The sequence below is a fragment of the Phaethon aethereus genome (genome assembly GCF_964289735.1).
Source record: "Phaethon aethereus genome assembly, chromosome: 1".
NCBI classification, from domain to species: Eukaryota; Metazoa; Chordata; class Aves; order Phaethontiformes; family Phaethontidae; genus Phaethon; species Phaethon aethereus.
This window is the reverse complement of record NC_138575.1, coordinates 148,437,539-148,458,893: the sequence shown is the minus strand read 5'-3', so window position 1 is coordinate 148,458,893 and position 21,355 is coordinate 148,437,539. Positions and strand designations below refer to the sequence as shown.

Here is a 21,355-nt window from a genome sequence, read left to right as displayed (position 1 = left end):
TAATTGGGCCATGCCAGAGGTAAATCTAGTCCAGTAGGCACATGTATCACATGGAAAAGTACTTTTTCTAAAATACCAAAAATACAGAATGCTAAATTATGCTCTTAAACATACAAAATTCTGTTTGGGGACATGTTATATAAATGAAATAAAAAGGTAGTTGTGACCAACTTTGAACATGAGCATATTTTTACATCCATGCTTCAACATGGAACACGCTTCATTTTTTGATGCTTCATGCTTTCCAGGCTGTTCTCTAATTTTGCCTTCTCCAGGTCTTGCTTATTAGAAAAAATGTTCCAAATTTAAAAAAAAGCACACACACACACACAAAAACTCCCAACCCAAAAAATAAGCAAAAGAAACCAAACCTTTATGAATCACTTTTGACTAAATACTGAATTCTGCTGCTTCAGCTGCTTCTTTTTTTGCAAATTACTTCTTTACTGATACTGGTTCCTGCCTTTGATCTGCATTGCTAGACAAATATCTAGTGTCAATAGAATCTTGAATCTTTCATGAAATACTTTTTTTCTTGTTTGAATTCATCCAAAATTGTATAACTTTTAAATTTAAAAACTTGCTATCATTCTCACCCGAAATCTCCAAATTGGAGATAGCCTTTCTGGGTATTAGAAGTTACTTCTCTACATGCGTGCCATCTTTAACATTCATGTCCTAAAGATAGAAGATCAGCATACGCTAATCAGGATTCATAGTTTGGGGTCTCTTTTCCATGGCCAGGATGCCCAAGATGTGAATGTTTTCTAGGCTTCCTTTCCCTCAACCCTAGTATCTCCCTTTTTTCATTCTAAAGAGCAGCAGATTTTAACCATCATATTAGTCACAGATTTATTCTCAGCGATTTCTTTTTCACAGACTTGGGTCCTGGCCTCTGATTTCTCCATCCGTTGCTCCACATTCACCATGTGCCTGTCTAGTTTCCCAGCTTTTGATGAGAGGTTCTCTACCTTGCCTTCCATTGAGGACAATGTGTTCTGCATTGCCCTGAATTTCACATGGAGTGACTCCATCAGCTCATGGGGGGATCTGCTCTGCTGCGATGTGGAAAAAGTCGACGAGTCCAATGAAGATAGACAAGATGACAGCATCATCTCAGGCCAGGGCACAGGAAGGCATGGACTGAAGAAATTGTTCTTGTCATTCTTATCTTAATTTGGGGCATAATTTTGCTCTAATTTTCAGTTGCAGACATCTTAGGTAACTTACTGAGTTCATCATACATTAAAATATTTAAGACGTACAAAGGTGCACAAATTTAGCAGATATTCTGAATAAAAGCAGTTTTTCATATGAGTCAGGCTCTACCCCTGCTGTCTCCACTCACTCATTACGCCACTTTCTCTAGTCCAATAACTACTCGTATGTGCACATAGCACCATGTTTCCTTTCAGTCAAATTGTCAGTGTGTAAGTTGTTAGTACCACGAAATATAATTAGGCATTGTGGCACTCTGAAGAAAACTCCCTGTTTATTATATTACAAAGGAGTATGGTGTTAGACTACAGTAATGAAAAAGAACTATAACGTACATATTGGATTTCATTTTAAGTAAATAGAAGCTTTTTGTGTGTGTGATACCTTGTTATTTTGATTCTGATGGGGAGTTTGGAAGGGCATAATAGTTTTTGCATCTTGCCATTTTTTTAGGCTGATCTGTATTTAAAGTATAGGCATGTATCTTTCAAGGTTTACATACTGTGAAAACCCAAACAGAAAGGAATAGAAAATGCTTTACTTGATTCCAGTATTCAGTGTCATGGAATTCTGTTCTAGTACCTAGTACGCAGTGGGCCTGGAGGACTCTTTAAAATTTATCTAAGAGTATGCAGTAAAGTTCTACAGAATTAGGGAGGGTCTGTCTCGTTTTAACTCTGGGGGTGCAGTAGTTATAATTGTATCATTTTGATCCAAGATAAATTTATGGTGATATTTGAAAGAAGTTGACATATCCTAATAAGATAATTATTAGGAAGTAACAGCAGAAGCTTGTCAGTTATTGTCCCCATAAGACCATTGAAGGACTTACAAGTTTCTAATTAGTGTTTTTTAATTTGATCTAATTAACATTCTGGCTACTTCTTGAAAATCATTTTGTGGTATCTAGATTATTAGAAATATATTTTTAAGTAAGAGGGCGTAAGTATGATAAAAAGTGGGTTTGTATTCTGAATTTAATTTCTGTGTTCTGGTGGTAGTTGTGCTTTTTGTAAAAGGGAATGTAGGTATGGATCAGTCTTGTCTGGGCAAACAGTTGGTAGATTTTTGAGTGTCTTGTATTTATTTACAGGATATGGTTGTAGCAGTTATCCTCAAGTGTTTGAGCATTTTTATTGTCGTTAAAGCTAATATCAGTCTTATTTTACAGTATGGTGTATGTAGTCACCAACAAGTTGCTGTCTAGTAATTTGGGGGAAAATAGAAACAGAATTCTTATGTAGCTTAATATTCTTCTCAGTAATATGTACAGACCTATCTGCAGACAGAGATTACTGGAGCGGGGGTCTGGGTTTTTTTCTGGACCATGATATGAATCAATATAGTATTAGGAACTCTTCATCAACAGGTAGCAGTATAGAAATTGTATAAAATAAAATCCATAATTGTTATTTTATTCACATTAGTTCTGTTGAACTCTTAAGAAAAATAGCATAAAACCAAATATTATTTTCCAAGCAGAAATTAGAGTACCTGATAAGCTGGATTCATCAGTCTGGGAGCATCCGGATTCCACACATGTGAATGGAGCTGACTTCGATCTCACTGTTCTGTCCATGGCTGAAATAGCTTCCTGTAGTTATGAAGCCAGGTAGGTAAAAGTTACCCATCAGGTTGCTTGAAAGTCTCATACAGATAGGCATAAAATGTCCCAAAATAGTAGTTGTGAAGTCAGTTTCTTTAACTCTATCTAAAGAGGAAATTTTTTTATGTTTTCAAAAATTGTAGTTATATAGGTTGTTAGAATTTGACACAAGTTGTTCCTACGGATGCTGCTGCTTTTTAAACACTGCTTAATAGCTCTCAACCTAACCTACATGTTACTTGAAACAAAGCCTGTTAAGGAATACCTTATGCCATTCACTGTGGTATTCCCTGCTCACTGCAGGGGGGTTGGACTAGATAACCTTTAAAGGTCCCTTCCAACCCAAACATTCTGTGATTCTATGATTTTTGATTTCATAATGCTATCTTCACTACTTTGTATCAAAATTGCATTCTTTTATGGAATTAAGAATACTTTGTTACTGAAGGTTTTAGTTAAAATCAGACAGTAAGTCTGATTACTAAACTTAAAACCATTTCTTGCACAGATTATGTTGAGTATCCCCAATAAGTTCGCATATAAATGTTCAGAGTATGAAACTACTCATTATAAATGTAAGCAAAGTGTTGGAAATACTATTTTCTTCTCTGATGGAAATAATACTCCAGAAATTATTCCTTCATTGGAACCTTTCTCAAGTGTGCTAGGATAGGCAGGCTTATATTTGTATCTCCAAAAGTTAGAGTTTCTTTATTATGGGAGCATAATTTTGTAAGCTTGCACGGTGGAATATAAGGTCCAGTTACCTTAGTCACTGTAGTATATGCACGGTTTTAATTTGAAACAGAAGATAGCAAGTAGGGCTTTCTGGAGATTTTTTGTTCGTCTTAAGCATGTTCCCAAAGGCAGACTGTCCATGCTGCATGCCTGAATATTATACAGCTGATTCAAATATGCAATTTGCAGTTATTTTTTTTACCTATTAAATTAGTAGCAGTTGGACTAAATACCTTTTTATTGATAATCCAGTTTTGTGGGAAAAGACAAATACTTCATTTAGAAATACTACGCCATATTAATTTGTGGAAAAGTTGGTACTGTGTTTATTTGGGGATTTTTTAATTATTTAATTTTAGACAAGTCGGCATAAAGAATGGAATGTTTTTTGGCCAAGCAAAAAAGTTGTGTCCAAATCTTCAAGCAGTTTCCTATGATTTTGACGCATACAAAGAAGTTGCACGGACAGTATATGAAATACTAGCAAGGTAACGTGTGCTGTTTGTTTACATGAACTTTCATGGTAAGGTTATCAAGCATATTTTATTTGCCACTGCTGAATGGCATTATTCAATATAGTATTTTCATCTCTACATTACTCTTCAACTTCAATAAAGCCATTCCTATTTGGCATCTTCCTTTTGTAGTATTTCTGTTATTTTGAGCACCATGCTGCTTCTGAGCATATCCTGAAGCCATCTGACTTCCAGAGGAGTCATTGTTAAATTTTTTTATTGATTACACTGAGAAGCAGATCCTTGCTTAGTATGCGATTCTTCCAAGAGTTTGGTTTTTTTTTAGTAACTTAAGAATGGGTTATTGGAGTAATATGTATTAGAAACTACTTTCCGGTTTAAAACGCACTTGAACAAAACTGTTTGTAATTTATTATTGTCAGTGAAAAATAAGTATTCAACTCCTTCTCCAGCTGTTCCGTTAAAATCATGATGCATGTTGAAATTAGTCCTACATTAGTAAAGTTACTATAATTTGCTCTTTGAGCATTTTTAATATGTAAGTGATGTGTGATACAAAATAAGCAGGGAAATGCCACCACAAAAGGAAGACTTTATTTGCTACATATTTGTTTTAACAGATGGTGAGCTGTTGCTGGTCTTTTACCTCCTTTACTTTGTGTTGATAGCTATACTCATAACATCGAAGCAGTGAGTTGTGATGAAGCACTAGTAGATATCACTGAAATCCTTACAGAGACCAGATTGACTCCTGATGAACTTGCAAATGCTATCCGCACCGAAATCAAAGCCCAAACTAAATGCACTGCTTCGGTTGGGATGGGTAAGTACCTTATTTCATTTCTGTTTGCATGCAGTGCCTGCTATTATTAGGTGTATCAAAGCTATGTAGGGTTGCTAAAACTCTCAAGTGTTTATGTGGTATGGAATGTATTGCCATTTACATTAAATTAGTGTAAATATAAATGCAAGAAAATCTTCCTAAGTGGAGAGTTTTAGGTAAAAATTTATAAAATTTCTATCACTTCTCCTGTGTTATCTGAACAGTATGCTAAAATTCCATCTGTATTATATTCTTACATTCATTTTTATGAGATGCTACGGTATTTTTCCAGTAAATTGAAAAATGAGCGCGGATTCTGTTCCTTATCGGAGATAGCAATAAGAGTTTTTATGGGGTGGCATAATTTAGCATAATTATTAGAAGGTATTGAAAGCAAAGATTGTTTGATTTGTAGTAGGTATTGTATATGGAATCACACATCTGAAAAGACTTCCTTGATTTCTTTTCACTTGGCCCCTTCCTTTCTCCTTTTTTTTTGTCCCTAATTAATACTAGAGTTGAGTATCTGTAAACAAATATACTGAGTGTGTATGTGTATGAAATCCACTTGTGAGACAAGCTGAAGTTCATTACTGTAAGCAGAATTCTTCCCTTATTTTTTGATATCATAGTACAGAGACTGTAATTCCCTGGATTCCTGTTTGTGTCTTGTTTTGACTTGAAACATATGCTTATTTAGTATGTTTGTTTTTTCTATAGAAAGAGCGGAATTAGTTTTTAAAGCATTATTTTCTAATCTGATATAGTTCTCTTACTGATTGAAAGAGACCGATACCTAAGAGCAATTTGTTTTCTAATAATCTATTTGTGTGAGATACTGGAATACAATTTTGGTATCCTTTCTAGAAATTCATACGATAGGTGCACGACAAGGACTTTGCCTCTTCACTCATAATTCATTGTTAAGTAAGTAACTCAGATGAAACAATTGTACTATTACATGAATGTAGGACCTTATTTCAAAAACATGGTCTGCCAGAAATATTCATCTTGTGTAAGTGATTTATATGTTGCCCAATGGGAAAGTTGTACCAATATAATAAAATGTAAATTTGGATACATACTACTATACTATTGAGATCTCCTCTCAACACTCTTGTCTGCTTAGAGATAAATTAGAAGGACATGCTTATGCCAGTTGAATAAATTTAATTTTTACCCTAGAGATTTTAGTGGCTAACTAAACTGATTTAAACAATGCTAGTGAAAGATTAAACACTCATCTGTAAACATCCTGTATCTTGGTTTCTCATTTGTTAAGTGAGGTATTAGGTTTTTTCCCTACTTCAGTGTTGTGGGAATAATACATGGCAGAAGGTAAATCACTGAGATTTCATGGTATTAGAGGCTATGTTGGTATGTTTGATAGATAAGAGGATCAGAAATCTTCAGTACTCTATGGACAAAACATGGATCCCCAAAGTTAAATAGGAACTTGAACGAGGAATCTGTCATTAATTGTTTAATCAATTTAACCTCTCAGGAGAAACAGTGCACACAAAAGTCTGTTACTGTTCTTATTCACTAAAATTTTAGAATAGACAGAAAGAGCGTGAACATAGTTGGCAGGAAAAGAGTAATAGTAACACACAATTCTGGGAGTTGTGAATTCCCCTGACCTTTTATGAGTTTGCTTTACCTTAGGACACAGTGTTTGAGGGGCAGTGATGAAGGTTTTTGGGTATCATTTCAGAGATCTGATTGGCTGGGCATGAATAAGCCTATAAACAAGGAAGAAAAAATGCTGAAATAGGTCTTGTTCCCACCACATTTTATGAGTGCATATAATAATATAATAATATAATAAAGTCAGTGGATATTTTAGTGAGTATTCAGGCCCAAATATTAGCTTAATTTTACTGTATTTGGTTTCATGGCAAGGTTTGGTAGTAGGGGAGGCTGCAGGGGTGGCTTCTGTGAGAAGCTGCTAGAAGCTTCCCCTATGTCCAATAGAGCCAGTGCCAGCCGGTTCCAAGATGGACCTGCTGCTGGCCAAGGCCAAGCCTATCAGGGATGGTGGTAGCACCTCTGGGATAACAGAGTTAAGAATGGGGGGAAAAAAACCAGCACACAGGTATTGCAGCTGGAGAGAGGAATGAGAATATGTGAAACAACTCTGCAGACACCAAGATCAGTGACAAAGGAGGGGGAGGACGTGCTCCAGGTGCTGGAGCAGAGATTCCCCTGCAGCCTGTGGTGAAGACCATGGTGAGGCAAGCTGTCCCCCTGCAGCCATGGAGCTCCACACTGGAGCAGATATCCACCTGCAGCCTGTGGAGTACCCCACACCGGAGCAGGTGGGTGCCCGAAGGAGGCTGTGACCCATGCTGGAGCAAGCTCCTGGCAGGACCTGTGGATGCATAGAGAGAGGAGCCCAGGCTGGAGCAAGGTTGCTGGCAGGACTTCTGATCCCATGGGGGACCCATGCTGCAGCTGTCTGTTCCTGAAGGACTGCACCCCATGGAAGGGACCCAGGCTGGGGCAGTTCATGAAGAACTGCAGCCCGTGTGAAGGACTCACGTTGGAGAAGTTCGTGGAGGACTGTCTCCCGTGGGAGGGACTCCACACTGGAGCAGGGAAAGAGTGTGAGGAGTCCTCCCCATGAGGAGGAAGGAGCAGCAGAGGCAACGTGTGATGAATTGACCACAACTCCCATTCCCCATCCTCCTGCACTGCTTGAGGGGAGGAGGTAATCAGGAATGTTTGGTTGGTTTTAACTTTGCAATTGCAGTTACCACTACAGTTACGCTGCTGTAATCACAAATACTGATAGTTGCTAATTTGGAAGTAGATACTGCAAATATATGTTAATATATTTCATTAAATTCTTTGTAAGAATGTACTTCCTCTGCATTTTTCCCTTAACTGTTGAACTGTAGCATTTTACTTGAGAAGACAGAAGTTACCACAGACATACTTTAATTTGTTGTTTTTACAGGTTCCAACATTCTGCTGGCCAGAATGGCAACTCGTAAAGCAAAACCAGATGGACAGTATCACTTAAAACCTGAAGAAGTGGATGATTTTATCAGAGGGCAACTTGTTACCAGTCTTCCAGGTACTCCTTTCTTTTACAGGACATTTTGCTTCCTAATATTAAAACACTTCCAGCTACAAATCTGTGTTCTGGATCAAGCAAGATTAGATGCTATTCCATGGTTATGATCCTAAAAAAAAAAAATACTGATTCTTGAAAAATTTTGAGATTTCAGAAAATACTCTTTGTGATCTTTTTGTACCTTTGAGAAACACCTTTCTGTACAGAATTTTACAGATCCACACAGCATGATCTCTGGAAGAAGCTCAGAGTTTAGTATGTTATGCAACCTTATATTATTTAATAAATTAATTAGATGAGTCATTTCAAGTTAGCTGGCTGTATCATAATGAATGTCAGAAAATAAGTAACATCTGGTACTTAGCTTTGAGAGAGGCAGAATTTGCTTAGAACTGAGAAGGTAGCCCAAGAGAGTATCCTTTCTAAAAAGGAGTGTATGAAGTCAGGAGTTGGAAAAAATAGCACGGATGCCACGATAAAACAGAGTATATGAAGGAAAAAAGGAGAGAGGAGTTTGTTTAATCTCTGCTGCATCTGAGAAACTCTGAGAGATTTCGAAGAGAATGAGGACAGAGGGGAAACTAAGAAATAAAATTCAGCAGAGGAGAATGTTACCGAACTAGAGAATTGTTGCTGCTTGCAAGATGAGCTGTATTAGAATGGCTGATAATTAGAGAGGAAGGCGGAAAGTAAGGCTACTGTTAAGAAGGGTAACTGTGTTACCACTGTCATGCTCTGCATCCAGCTATAGGCAGTTTTTGGTTCTGGTAGACTTAGGATACACATTAGGCATTTGTTACACAGGTAATAATTTTTTTGTGTAAGGATCTTTAGTCAGTGGCATGCTGCAAATTGTGACAGAATGTATTGATTCTTTTAAAGAACAGCAACAGATTTGTCAAATTCCAACTATTTTTTGCCTAGTTGTCTGAGGAAATGATTGTGACAACTACTGTGATTTATAATTTGCAATTATGACAGTACTAATAATTTTATGAACTGTCTATAGATGTGATGAACATTATTCTCACACTAAATCCAAAACACAGCACTACACCAGCTATTAGGAAGAAAATTAATTCTATCCCAGCTGAAACCAGGACACAGTTTCAGCCAAATCTTACTGAGAGATAGAAGTTCTGATGACATAATGTTTCCACAAGTTTTGTGAAAAATGACAGCTTGACTGAAGAGAGTGATCCAAATGAGTACGTCCTTTGAGGGACAGACAGGCAAAATTCAGCTACGGTACATTTTGGCAGTAGTTCCCAGTCATCATATGTATAGGCCAGAGTACATGTTTTCTGTGCTGCATTCCTTAGTAAGGTAGGAGAGAGAATATTTCGGTAAGGAGAAACTGGTAGAATTGAATGAAATGCCTGTGGACATAGAGAAGACCAAGGAGAAAGATGGAGAGGAGGAAAGAAGCACTTCTGGCCCACAGGTTTTAGGGGGGTTCTCCAAGGCATAGCGCAATTCACAGAGAGATGGCAGGGAACTGGAGTTACTGTGCTGGGAGAGTGGTAGACAGTAAGGACATACGGAATATACCTGTATGAAAACAGATTTAATTAGATTTTTCTGTTGTTCGTGAAGAATACTGAAGAGTTGTAAGCTCAACTGTTTCCTGGCATGTAACTCTGTATTGTATTGGTATTCAATACTTTAGTAGTATAATATGATACAGGCATAGTGCAAGAAGTGCTGAGCAAGCAAGCACTCATGTATGCTTTGTATGTTAAGTGATCAGCTGAGCTCAGCCTGCATGTATACACACATATTTAGTATTAAATGTTCAAAATAGTGCTTTGTTCAATGAAAAAAACAGAGAAGGGAAACAAAATAGACAGCAGTAGACACTGAAATGGAAAAGTGGTAGAAATAGCATATATAGACAGGTGCATACTGTGACAGGTAGAAGCTGATTACCTGAGTTTTCTAACTTTTGCTGACTGTGGTAGTGTAAACTCATAGGACTAATATTTTTCGGAAGCAACAAGCCACTTTTCCAAAACTCAGAAATGTACTTATCACACTTACGTATGTGCTGTTGCCGTGGATACCTACAATTTCCAGTGCTTGGTAATTCAAAGAATGAGTGATACAGGTATGCTATCACTTCTACTTGAAATACTATTTTTCCATCTAGGAAGCAATGGAACAGTGGTCAAAATATTTGTTGGCTTTCTTTTAGGTTAAATCACTTGTATATGATGGCAAAACATATTACATGTTGGGCACTCTTTGTGGACCGAGTGTTGTGGTGTTCAGAGCAATATACTCTGTAACAGGCAGTACCTTGTCAAGAAGATTTCCAAGCAGGAGTCTTTCACATGTTTACCCAGAAATAAAAAAAACATGCTGCAGTATGACATCTTAAACTAAATATATAAAACGGATAAAAGAAACACAGATGAAGACAGCAAAAGTTTCCATCTGAACCATGTTTTATTGAGCGGAATTTGTTTTTTATGGTGTATATTTATTTATTAATTTGGTATGACCTAGCGTAGGTTAAAAAGGACGAATTTTATTTGTTCAAAACCTGACTGGCTCTGAATTGTGTGGAGTTAACAGAACTAATTGTTTTGTTGTTAGGAGTTGGCAGGACGATGGAATCTAAGCTGGCTTCTTTGGGAATTAAAACCTGTGGAGATCTGCAGTGTGCTTCAATGTCAAAACTGCAAAAAGAATTTGGTCCAAAAACAGGACAGATGCTGTACAGATTTTGTCGCGGTTTGGATGATCGACCTGTTCGTACAGAAAAAGAAAGAAAATCTGTTTCAGCAGAAATCAACTATGGAATAAGGTTTACACAGGTAAATTCAAACTTACTTTCTTTTCTGCAGTGACTTCTTTCAGCTGTAGAAGAATCTTGTCATATTCTGATTATTTTCACTTACGCTTTGATCTGTTAGAGCACCATCTTAGCCACCAAATAGAAATGAGGAAAATGAAGAAGTAGGAGACCAAACGATAAAATGGGAGGAGAGACTGCAAAAGTATTGGTCTGAAAAGAAGCTTGCACAAAATTAGCTGACTATTCTGCATTCATTATACAAGTCTGGTACAGGAAAAGAGAACTGCAGTAGGTTTGTCAGCACCTAGCATTCTCTTTCATTTAAATGCCGATTATTCAAAGATGCCAGTGCCCGAAACCATCACCAGCTGCTCCAGTACAACATTTTTATTAGACTTTTAACAAATATTGTAGAGTGGGGTGTTGTTGAAAAAGTTGTATTAAAAAAATAACTCAGCTGTTTGTTAAGACCTTAAGTCTGTATCGAAATTACAGAAAAATCAGGTTGGGAGGGACCTCATGATGTGACGTAGACCAGCCTTTTGCTGAAAGCAGGAGAAATGAGATCAAACCAGTTGCTCGGGTCTTTATCCAGTCTGGTGTTGGAAACCTTTAAGAACAAAGACTGTACAACTTCTCTGAGCAACCTGTTCCACTCCTCACAGTGAAAAAGATTTTCCTTGTAAGCCCTACACTCTTCTAGGTGTGTGCTTAAAGTTAGTCTTGCAATTCTGTGTTGGGGTTTCTAAATACCTTTTTTTTAAAAGACTTGTTTACAAAAGGATGTAGTATTTCCTACTTATTTCAGCATTAGGATAGGTGTCTACCATCTTGCCCAACTTCAACAACCTACAATGTAAACAAAACACTTGAAGTTAAATAAGACAAGTGCCTGTGAGTCAGCGTGCTCTTTTCAGTTTACAAAATCTGGATTGCATTAACCCTTAATGATTTACCATCAACATTTGAAAACTAGTAATTACCTAAACATGTTGTTGCTTTTCCCCTTCAGCCTAAGGAAGCAGAAGCTTTCCTTCTGAGCCTCTCAGAAGAAATCCAACGTAGACTTGAAGCTGCTGGTATGAAGGGTAAACGATTGACCCTTAAAATTATGGTCAGAAAGGCTGGGGCACCAATGGAGCCTGCAAAATACGGAGGTCATGGAATCTGTGACAATATCGCCAGGTAACTAAGCATGGATAAAAGAATGGTTGGTAGTAGGCCTGAGCACACTTCTGCAGGATGTTGAGCACCAAAACTTACAGGAAGACAGGACAGAAATTTTAAAGTGCTCAGTACTTCTTTGTCTACATGTCAAACCTGCACCAAAATCAGAAGTAGAATATTATTATCAAAAGTCCTCTGTGTTTGGGTTGTACACATGTGGTCTTTTGGTCATTGGCATGGAATGTAAATCCCCCAATGATAAAAAACATGACATATTGGGACGAGAAAGAACGAAAAGACTAAGGTGACCAAATCGGATAGAGAGAACAATTTTAACAGTCATCTTTTGCCTTTGAGTTTCTTCAAAGAGAAAAATGGGGGAAGAAAGAAAATATATCAGAAATTGAAAGATTTTGGGACATAGAAAAAAAGCAATTTGTGTTTTCAGGGAAGCAGGAATGGGAAAGAAGGAATCTGACTTCACAAGTGCATTCTTTGTGGTTTGAAATTGCTTTCCTGTGAGAATGTACTCTTGTGTGTCTGTGGATGCTACTTAAATGTTTAAGTGATTTAGTGAATTATTTTCAGTGAATTATTTTGACTATCCATGTCTTTTGGTAGGGATGTACATTTTTTTCTCTTCTTCCTTTTTGAGTTCAATAATATGTAGTTTAAGGTTGCCCTTAATTTGATAATAGTCTCATAAAATAGTAGCTAATAAAGGCATTTGGTCTTTTAAAGGATTTGACTTCAAACAACAATGCATCTGTACATATATATTGTTGCTATACATTTCTCCAGCTTGCTCAATATTGGAGCTGTTTTTCCTTTTGCAGTACTTGTAGCAGACATACTTACATCCTGCACTATGACATGCATGCAGCAGTGTTTTCATTTTTTTCAGTGACCACCTGAGTGGAAATGTTCTGCTGCCGCACACTATTTACTTGCCCAGAACTGTGTAGCGTTGTGTACTTTCCTTTTTCTTGACGGGCTTTCAGCTGTTCCTTGATAGGTTGTTGATGACATGCTGACTGTGACAGTTGGACTCAGTTCTCAAAGCAAATTGCCTTTGTACTTTTCAAGAAGGATATCTAATCAGTACCATCCTCCTTCAAGTCTAGAGCACATGGGGACTAGGGCAGTAGTTGCAGAATTACTGGCTGCAGAAGGCTGAGAGGCCACTTAGGATTCTGAAGATTGGAGCTGGCATCAGACACTTTGGACTGCAGTTGTCCATCTTCGTACAGACCAGTTTCTTTGCGTTGATTCTGTCTTTCCTGTTGTTTCACCGGTGTGTTTGCGGAGAACTTTTTTGGTCGTAGAAGAGAAAATGAAGATCCAAAGTGGAGCTAAGAAAGTTGAATCTCAAAATCTCAAGGTCAGAGACTGCCCGATGTTTCAGATGTTCAAAAAGGTGACTTGTTCTTGTCTCTTGACCTTCGCAGTTAAATTTTTTTCATATAATCTTGAGTTCCTCATCAGAAATGTCTTTGTTTTCTTGTGCATCATTATCAACATGATAAAGTCTCTTTCTACTTGGTCTCACTGCAGCACTGTTGATCTTGTTGAGATGCTACCTGTGGTGGCTGCCCGTCCCAGGTGAAATGGGATAACCCAGTTACTCTGCCTGGGTAGTCAGTTGATAGGCCTCTGTCAAAGGAGTAGGACCTTCAGCTTCCACAAGCAGTCCTGTTACTGTTACCCATTATTTATTTCTGATTCTTTTTTGTTTCCTGTTGTTCAATGGGATGATATTGACTAACAATCTTTTTGTCTCAAATTTATTTATATGCTTGCATACTGAAAACACAGGAGTGAAGTCTAGGCATAGAGCATCATGTAGTTATATGCTGTTTCATACAAGATTGTCTCAGAACCTTCTAAATACATGTTTATTCTTCAGACAGACATCTCTGTATAAAAGCAGTTGTTAACGTAGGTAGGGATGATTCTGACTTCTGTGTGAGGGTGCATTTGGCGTATTCGAAGATAGGTGTGTTCTGTTTTTCCCTCCATCTCAGGTGGTTGTAACAGATTAATTCCTCCTGAACTGAAGGTTCATTTGCGCAGGGTTGCTGATAACTGGAGAGGTGGGAGTGTTCTTTCGGTGCATTAGAGCTCAATAGTAAGGACATGCATACATAGGGCCTGTCTCACACTTGTGAGCTTGTGACATACAGTTCATCTGTATTAAAAACTGAAACTACAAAATTCACCTTTCACTATCAGAAGCTCATCACTTTTTGGGATTGGTATATCAAGAAGAAAATCCATCAGTCTATACTTCAGTCTTCTGGCTATCCTGAAGATAGACCTGAAGATTTACTTTTAACAGCCTAAGAACATATTTTTAGTATTGAGGGTGTGTTGAGACAGAGCTTTATTCCTTTACTGGGAACTAGTGCCAGACTGCTTTGTCATGACCAGGTCAATGCTTTGGACCTTTTTTCTGTGGTCATGCTAATGTACGTGTGCCCTGAAATTTCCCTAATTCATAAAGTCTTCATTAAGGTAAGATGAGCCCGCACCCAAGGATGCTGCTGTTCACACACAGCTGAAGCAGTTCTGATGCCAGGATCTTGTTTGGCACTGTCTCTGTTTCTGCTTCTGGCTTTACTAATGAACTTGGCAACCCCAACCAATCCAAATTATGCCATTTGATGATGCAGGTGCTGGATTACTGTCTTCATTAGATCATTTCTGTTCAGTTTAGTGAAAGGCTTTTTAGCAGCAGCAGGGTAAACTCTGGAAGTTGCACCCAGGCAAATGGATTAGAATCTCAGGGTGGTGTTCCCTCAGGTGTACTTTCCCTATGTACAGCCTAGTTCCAACAGTGTGGGATTATTTACTGGACCTAAAGGTGACCCATTTCTCTCTTACTTCAGTTTAAGATTTTCTCTGTAGCTACAGCTCATGACAGATTTCTTGCCCACTTACCTCACAGGTGAATGAGTTATCACGCTTTCTCATCCTACAGGCCAACACTCCATAGAATGATAAACATAGTCCTACAAAGGATTCAGACTCACAGACGTGCTTTAAAATCAAATTCAACTTCTGAGATGTTAATGGTATTTTTACTACATCATTGATATCCTGTTCTGATAGTACAGCATAGACCTTTGTAAAATAGTCTTCTGAAATGATGTGTACCTGAAGACCCATCCTGCATTTCTCAGTAATATTTTGCGTAGTTGCATCTTAATGGTGATACTGATCTCCTTTTTCTTAAAAATGTTAACCTGTCAGGCTCAGGGAGTTCGTATCATTCACAGCAGGAACGTTTTTCCTTTTCATATTGACAGAACCAGACCTTTCTAGAGAGCACTTGGCTGTTCATGTTGGTTTCTGACCGATTCAGAAATAGAGGAAAATTTAAGGAGACAGCATCAAGGTGTTTAGTAAGTTGTCAGGATGGCAACCTGTCAAAACTCCAAGGTGGAACTTCATTTTGTCCACAGAGCCCACTCTGTCAGACTTAAAACTGCATTGGTTACCTCAGTGAGAAGACATGCATAGGTTTGATTTAGCCACCTGAAATTCTGTCCTTATCTGTCTCAAATGTCATGCCATTAGAGAATCTAGAACTACCAAGCACTACTACTGCCCTGCTAAGCTCCCAGGTGGCAATTTGTATAACTCACAATCAGGTAATTTTGTGAGAGAGTTGTTGCAGAAAATTGTCTACAGTGTAAGTTGTGGATTTGGAATGCTGTTTAAAGTTAAAATTACTTAGCGTTAATCAGAGTTCTTTGTTATTTGTAATCCACATGCACATACCTATCTGCTGCTCCCTCAGAGTTCCTTCCAAAACTCTCGCTTTAGATGTTTGACAATTGACAACTGAAATAATACTGAGCAAACTTGTTATGAACCAAGCTTGAGTGAAGGATAGTGCATTTCTATGAGTGAAACATTTTTGTCTGGCTTCAATAGATAGCATGTATATAAATATGCACTGTATTTGACAAATTAATGTGTGGACCTCACAGTGAGAATGCTCAATTAGCAAGTAATCTGGGTTTTTTCTGTAGAACATGCTCAGTTCTAATTACCTTTAAAAAGAGACCACAGACAGAAAAACAATGTTCAGTTTCTGTATGCCAAGAAAGTATGATCTATCTGTCTTTGAGATCTTCTCTGGAATAATTACAGAATTGTTGTGTCTTTAGAATTTGTGAAACCATTTCCTTTTTAATGATACTTTTTTATTCTTTGTAGGACTGTGACTTTAGACCATGCAACAGACAGTGCAAAAGTAATTGGGAAAGAAACTCTAAACATGTTTCACACAATGAAACTGAACATATCAGATATGCGAGGGGTGAGTTAATGGCAAAACTGAAATTTATTCTCTTTATCAACCTTCTTTGTTGTCTGTCGTAAGTTTTCTGTTCTCTAGGGTAGACAATAGCCAAACTTAAGCAAAAGTGTAGATAATACAAAGCTTATGCAAATTAGGCTATGCAGTCATACTATGTTTTGTATGTTTACATTTGAAAAACACGGTTACAAAGCCATAAATGTAAAAAAAGAAAATTTTATTGTGATATGGATTAATCCACAACAGCCTGAGGTAACAAAGCTAGACTGTATCTTCTACAGTTCTATTACCACATGTAAATTTTACTTTGACTTAGAATTTCCTGTAAACTTTTGCACAGTTATTAGTTAAGTAATTAATATAAATCCTGCTGGTAATGCCAATCAAAGATACAAATCAGAGGAGTTTTTACTCTAGACTTGGAGCCAGAAAAGTTAACAACCCACGGTTTGGCCTTTGTTTGAAGATGAATTGCTGGCTTTTTTGAATCACAGCTTATTTTAGAAAACTGTTGCTCATCTCGGTGGTTTTGTCATAGCTATGTGAACCCATTTTAAGACTATTTTGGCATCAGCCATTTGTTACAACAGAGCACAGAGGCTTTCTAAAACAAACCTGCATTTATTGGTCCTGTAGATGTAGACATAGGGTTTTGGTTCACAATGTTGCCTTGCAAAGTCAGCTCTATGGCTTGGGTTGAGGAAATATTTATCATCCTTTCCCTGTCTTTTTCTAGCTTCTTGTCTGTCTGTCTCCTTTGCTGTCTTTACTGACTTTGTACATCGTTCTATTTCACTTCATTTCTTTAGCCCTTGTTTTAGAGGATTCTTCTTCAAAGTTAGTATCCTATGGGTGTTGTACATGTTGTTTTGCTGAACAATGTCCTGCTTCTGACCAGGTGGCTCTTCTGTTCTGTTATGGAGAAGCCATTCAGTTCTAGATTATATAATAAAGTGCAGATATATCCCAGGTGCCTCAGTGGTATTCCTTTAAACTGACTTTAGACATCTCCATGTCAGTCTTGGAGCTCGTACCCTTAAGATTTGCTTATACATGAGGGGAGTCATGCTTTAAAGTGTTGTTTTTCTCTGAATATCTAGAAAAGGTCCTAAAGTGATGCCTTTAGCTGTTTGTGCCCACACTTGTAGACTTACCAGAAACACATTAACTCAAATGCTTGTCCTAAAAAGCAAAAAACCGCAAGGCAAAGTTGCTGTATAGCATAGCAAACACAATATTCCAAAGGCTTCTTTTAAGTTCTAGAACTCACATGTGGAAATATTTCAAAGCAAAAAGATAAAAGTGCAAAGAAAAACTTCTTACAATGATATTTTAATATCCCATTAATTACAACTAAGAAACTGTTAATTACATAGCAAGACTTTTGTTTGTTATAGAAGACAGAATCACAGAAACACTAAGGGTGGAAAGAACCTTCAAGATCATAAAGTCCAACCATTAATCCAGCACCACCATGTCCCCTAAACCATGTCCTGAAGTGCCACATCCACATGTTTTTTGAACACTTCCAGAGATGGTGACTCCACCACCTCCTTGGGCAGCCTGTTCCAATGCTTGACCACCCTCTCGGTGAAGAAATTTTTCCTAATATCCAATCTAAACCTCCCCTGGCGCAACTTGAGGCCATTTGCTATCGTCCTATCACTAGTTAGTTGGGAGAAGAGACCAACACCCACCTCGCCACAACCTCCTTTCAGGTAGTTGTAGAGAGCGATAAGGTCTCCTCTCAGCCTCCTCTTCTCCAGACTAAACAACCCCAGTTCCCTCAGCCGCTCCTCATAAGACTTGCGCTCCAGACTCCTCACCAGCTTCGTTGCCCTTCTCTGGACACGCTCCAGCACCTCAGTGTCTTTCTTGTAGTGAGGGGCCCACAACTTAACACAGGATTCAAGAAGCAGCCTCACCAGTGCAGAGAGCAGGGGCACAATCACTTCCCTACTCCTGCTAGCCACACTATTCCTGATACAGGCCAGGATGCTGTTGGCCTTCTTGGCCACCTGGGCACACTGCTGGCTCATATTCAGCCAGTTGTCAACCAGCACCCCCAGGTCCCTTTGCACCGGGCAGCTCTCCAGCCACCCCTCCCCAAGCCTGTAGCGTTGCATGGGGTTGTTGTGGCCGAAGTGCAGGACCTGGCACTTAGCCTTATTAAACCTCATGTGGTTGACCTCTGCCCATCGATGCAGCCTGTCCAGATCCCTCTGCAGAGCCCCCCTACCCTCCAGCAGATCAACAATCCCACCCAACTTGGTGTCATCTGCAGACTTCCTGAGGGAGCACTCAATCCCCACATCCGTATCATCTATAAATATTGAACAAGACCGGCCCCAGAACCGAGCCCTGGGGAACACTGCTTGTGACCGGTCCCCAACCGGATTTAATGCCATTCACCACAGCTCTCTGGGGTCAGCCATCCAGCCAGTTCTTTACCCAGTGAAGAGCGCACCTGTCTAAGCCACGAGCTGCCAGTTTCTCCAGGAGAATGCTGTGGGAGACGCTGTCAAAGGCTTTACTGAAGTCCAGGTAGACAACATCCACAGCCTTTCCCTCATCCACTAGGCGGGTCACCTGGTCATAGAAGGAGATCAGGTTGGTCAAGCAGGACCTGCCTTTCATGAACCCATGCTGGCTGGGCCTGATCCCTTGGTTGTCCTGCAGATGCCCTGTGAGCACCCTCAAGACGAACTGCTCCAGGATCTTCCCTGGTATGGAGGTCAGGCTGACAGGCCTGTAGTTCCCAGGATCCTCCTTCCGGCCTTTCTTGTAGATGGGTGTCACATTGGCAAGCCTCCAGTCTTCTGGGACCTCCCTTGTTAACCAGGACTGCTGATAAATGATGGAGAGTGGCTTGGCAAGCTCCTCCGCCAGCTCGCTCAGTACTCATGGGTGGGTCCCATCAGGCCCCATAGACTTGTGGGTGTCCAGGTGGCTCAACAGGTCCTTAACTGCTTCCTCCTGGATTATGGGTGGGTTATTGTGCTCTCCATCCCCATCTTCCAGCTCAGGGGGCTGAATACCCTGCGGATACCTGGTCTGGCTATTAAAGACTGAGGCGAAGAAGGCATTAAATACCTCCACCTTGTCCTCGTCCTTGGAGATAATGTTCCCCGCCATATCCAGTAAGGGATGGAGATTCTCCTTGCCTCTCTTTTTGCTGTTAATCTATTTGTAGAAGCATTTTTTATTATCCTTCACGACTGTGGCCAGACTGAGTTCTAGCTGGGTTTTTGCCTTTCTAATTTTGTCCCTGCTTGACCTGACGAGATCCTCGTACTCTTCGTGAGTTGCCTTCCCTTTCTTCCAGAGATGATAAATTCTCCTTTTTTCCCTGGAGTCCCAGCAAAATCTCCCTGTTCAGCCAGGCCGGTCACCTTCCCCGCCAGCTCTTCTTACAGCACATGGGGACCGCCTGCTCCCGCGCCTTTAAGATTTCCTTTTTGAAGACTGTCCAGCCTTCCTGGTTCCCTTTGTCCTTCAGGACTGTCTCCCAAGGGACTCTCTCAACCAGTGACCTCAACAGGCCAAAGTCTGCCCTCTGGAAGTCCATGGTAGCAGTTTTGCTGACCCCTCTTCTTCGCTCACAATTGAGAATTCTATCATGTCATGGTCGCTAAGCCCAAGACGGCCTCCAACCACCACATCTCTCACCAGTCCTTTCTCTGTTTGTAAACAGCAGGTCAAGCAAGGCACCTTCCCTGGTGGGCTCACTCACGAGCTGTGTCAGGAAGTTGTCCTCCACATGCTCCAGGAACCTCCTAGACTGTTTCCTCTCTGCTGTGTTATACTTCCAGCAGATGTCCGATAGATTGAAGTCCCCTACAAGAACAAGGGCTAGTGAATGCGAGACCTCTGCCAGTCACTTATAGAATGTCTCATCTGCCTCTTCATCCTGGCTGGGTGGTCTATAACAGACTCCCAGCAAGATATCTGCCTCATTGGCCTTCCCCCTCATCCTTACCCACAAGCACTCGGTCTTCACAATCATTGATTTCTATACAATCAAAACACTCCCTAACATACAGAGCCAGCCCACCACCTCTCCTTCCTTGCCTGTCCCTTCGGAAGAGCTTATAGCCATGCATTGCAGCACTCCAGTCATGAGAAGCATCCCACCATGTTTCTGTGATGGCAACTACATCATAGCTGTCCTGCTGCACAATGGCTTCCAGCTCCTCCTGTTTGGTGCCCATGCTGCATGTGCAATGGTGTAGATGCACTTGAGCTGGGCTATTGATTTCACCCCCAACTCCGGCATGCCACCCCTAGGCTCATCTCTAGTGAGCCCGGTGTTATCCCCTCCCCCCTCCAAATCTAGTTTAAAGCCCTCTCAGTGAGGCCTGCCAGCTCATAAGCAAGAATTCCTTTGCCCCTTGGAGACAGTTGCACTCCATCTGCTGCGAGGAGGCCCTGGTAGAAATACATGCAGTAGCTCCTTTACGCCTTCTGAGTCCTGTATACTATTTTCTTCTAAAGTGTTGGGTTTTTTTCTTAATAATTATGGAGGATTAGCAGTAAATTTGCGCAATGTACCAGTGCATTCTTAGTTGCGCACAATTTTTGAATCCCTGTTGATTTGGCATTTAAAAGTTAGAGAAGCGAGGGTGTCTTTCAAAATGAGGAACACCTCATCTGATAAACTACTTTCACCAAAGTACTTTCATCCATTGAGACTTCGCGAGAACAATGTCTAGAAGTGGAACAATATTATTTTTCTCACTGGTAGACTAAAAGTAATGGGTTTAGTGTAGATTGTCCTCAGGAAAAACATTCCTTTCTTGTACAGGTAGCCAGGTTTAACAGTACTCACTTCCTGGTCAGTACTTCTATATCTGTTAGGGTCTAAGAAATTTCATAATAAATGCATTGTTTCATGATACTGTTGACAGCACTTTTCTATATCAGAGAGGTTAAGATGGCATTATCTTTGTAATTTTCTAGTTGTTGGATTGTGGCAGATAATCCTGGGATTTGTTTGGGATGTTTTTAGTGGCTATTTATGTGTATTTCAACATTCTTTTATTTGTTCTCTTCCCCACCCACAACAGTCAGCCAATTTCAGAAAAGGCAATGCTATTATGAAAGAATTACAGATTTATTTAT

General features: G+C 39.6%; 1 protein-coding gene across 2 annotated transcripts in view; it reads left to right on the top strand.

Annotated features, from left to right (window-relative positions):
• Positions 1-21,355, top strand: part of REV1 (REV1 DNA directed polymerase) — a gene marked incomplete at its 3' end in the record, with an annotated part of 51,232 nt that overhangs the window by 18,545 nt on the left and 11,332 nt on the right. The window contains exons 8-14 of one of the 2 annotated variants that reach the window (XM_082013984.1): positions 2,701-2,830; positions 3,922-4,050; positions 4,707-4,861; positions 7,821-7,940; positions 10,539-10,759; positions 11,753-11,925; positions 16,132-16,234. In XM_082013984.1, the coding sequence (XP_081870110.1) occupies positions 2,701-2,830; positions 3,922-4,050; positions 4,707-4,861; positions 7,821-7,940; positions 10,539-10,759; positions 11,753-11,925; positions 16,132-16,234 (1,031 nt within the window). Of the gene's footprint in view, positions 1-2,697; positions 2,831-3,921; positions 4,051-4,706; positions 4,862-7,820; positions 7,941-10,538; positions 10,760-11,752; positions 11,926-16,131; positions 16,235-21,355 lie in introns of both variants that reach the window. The other variant, XM_082013983.1, reaches the window with a different exon arrangement.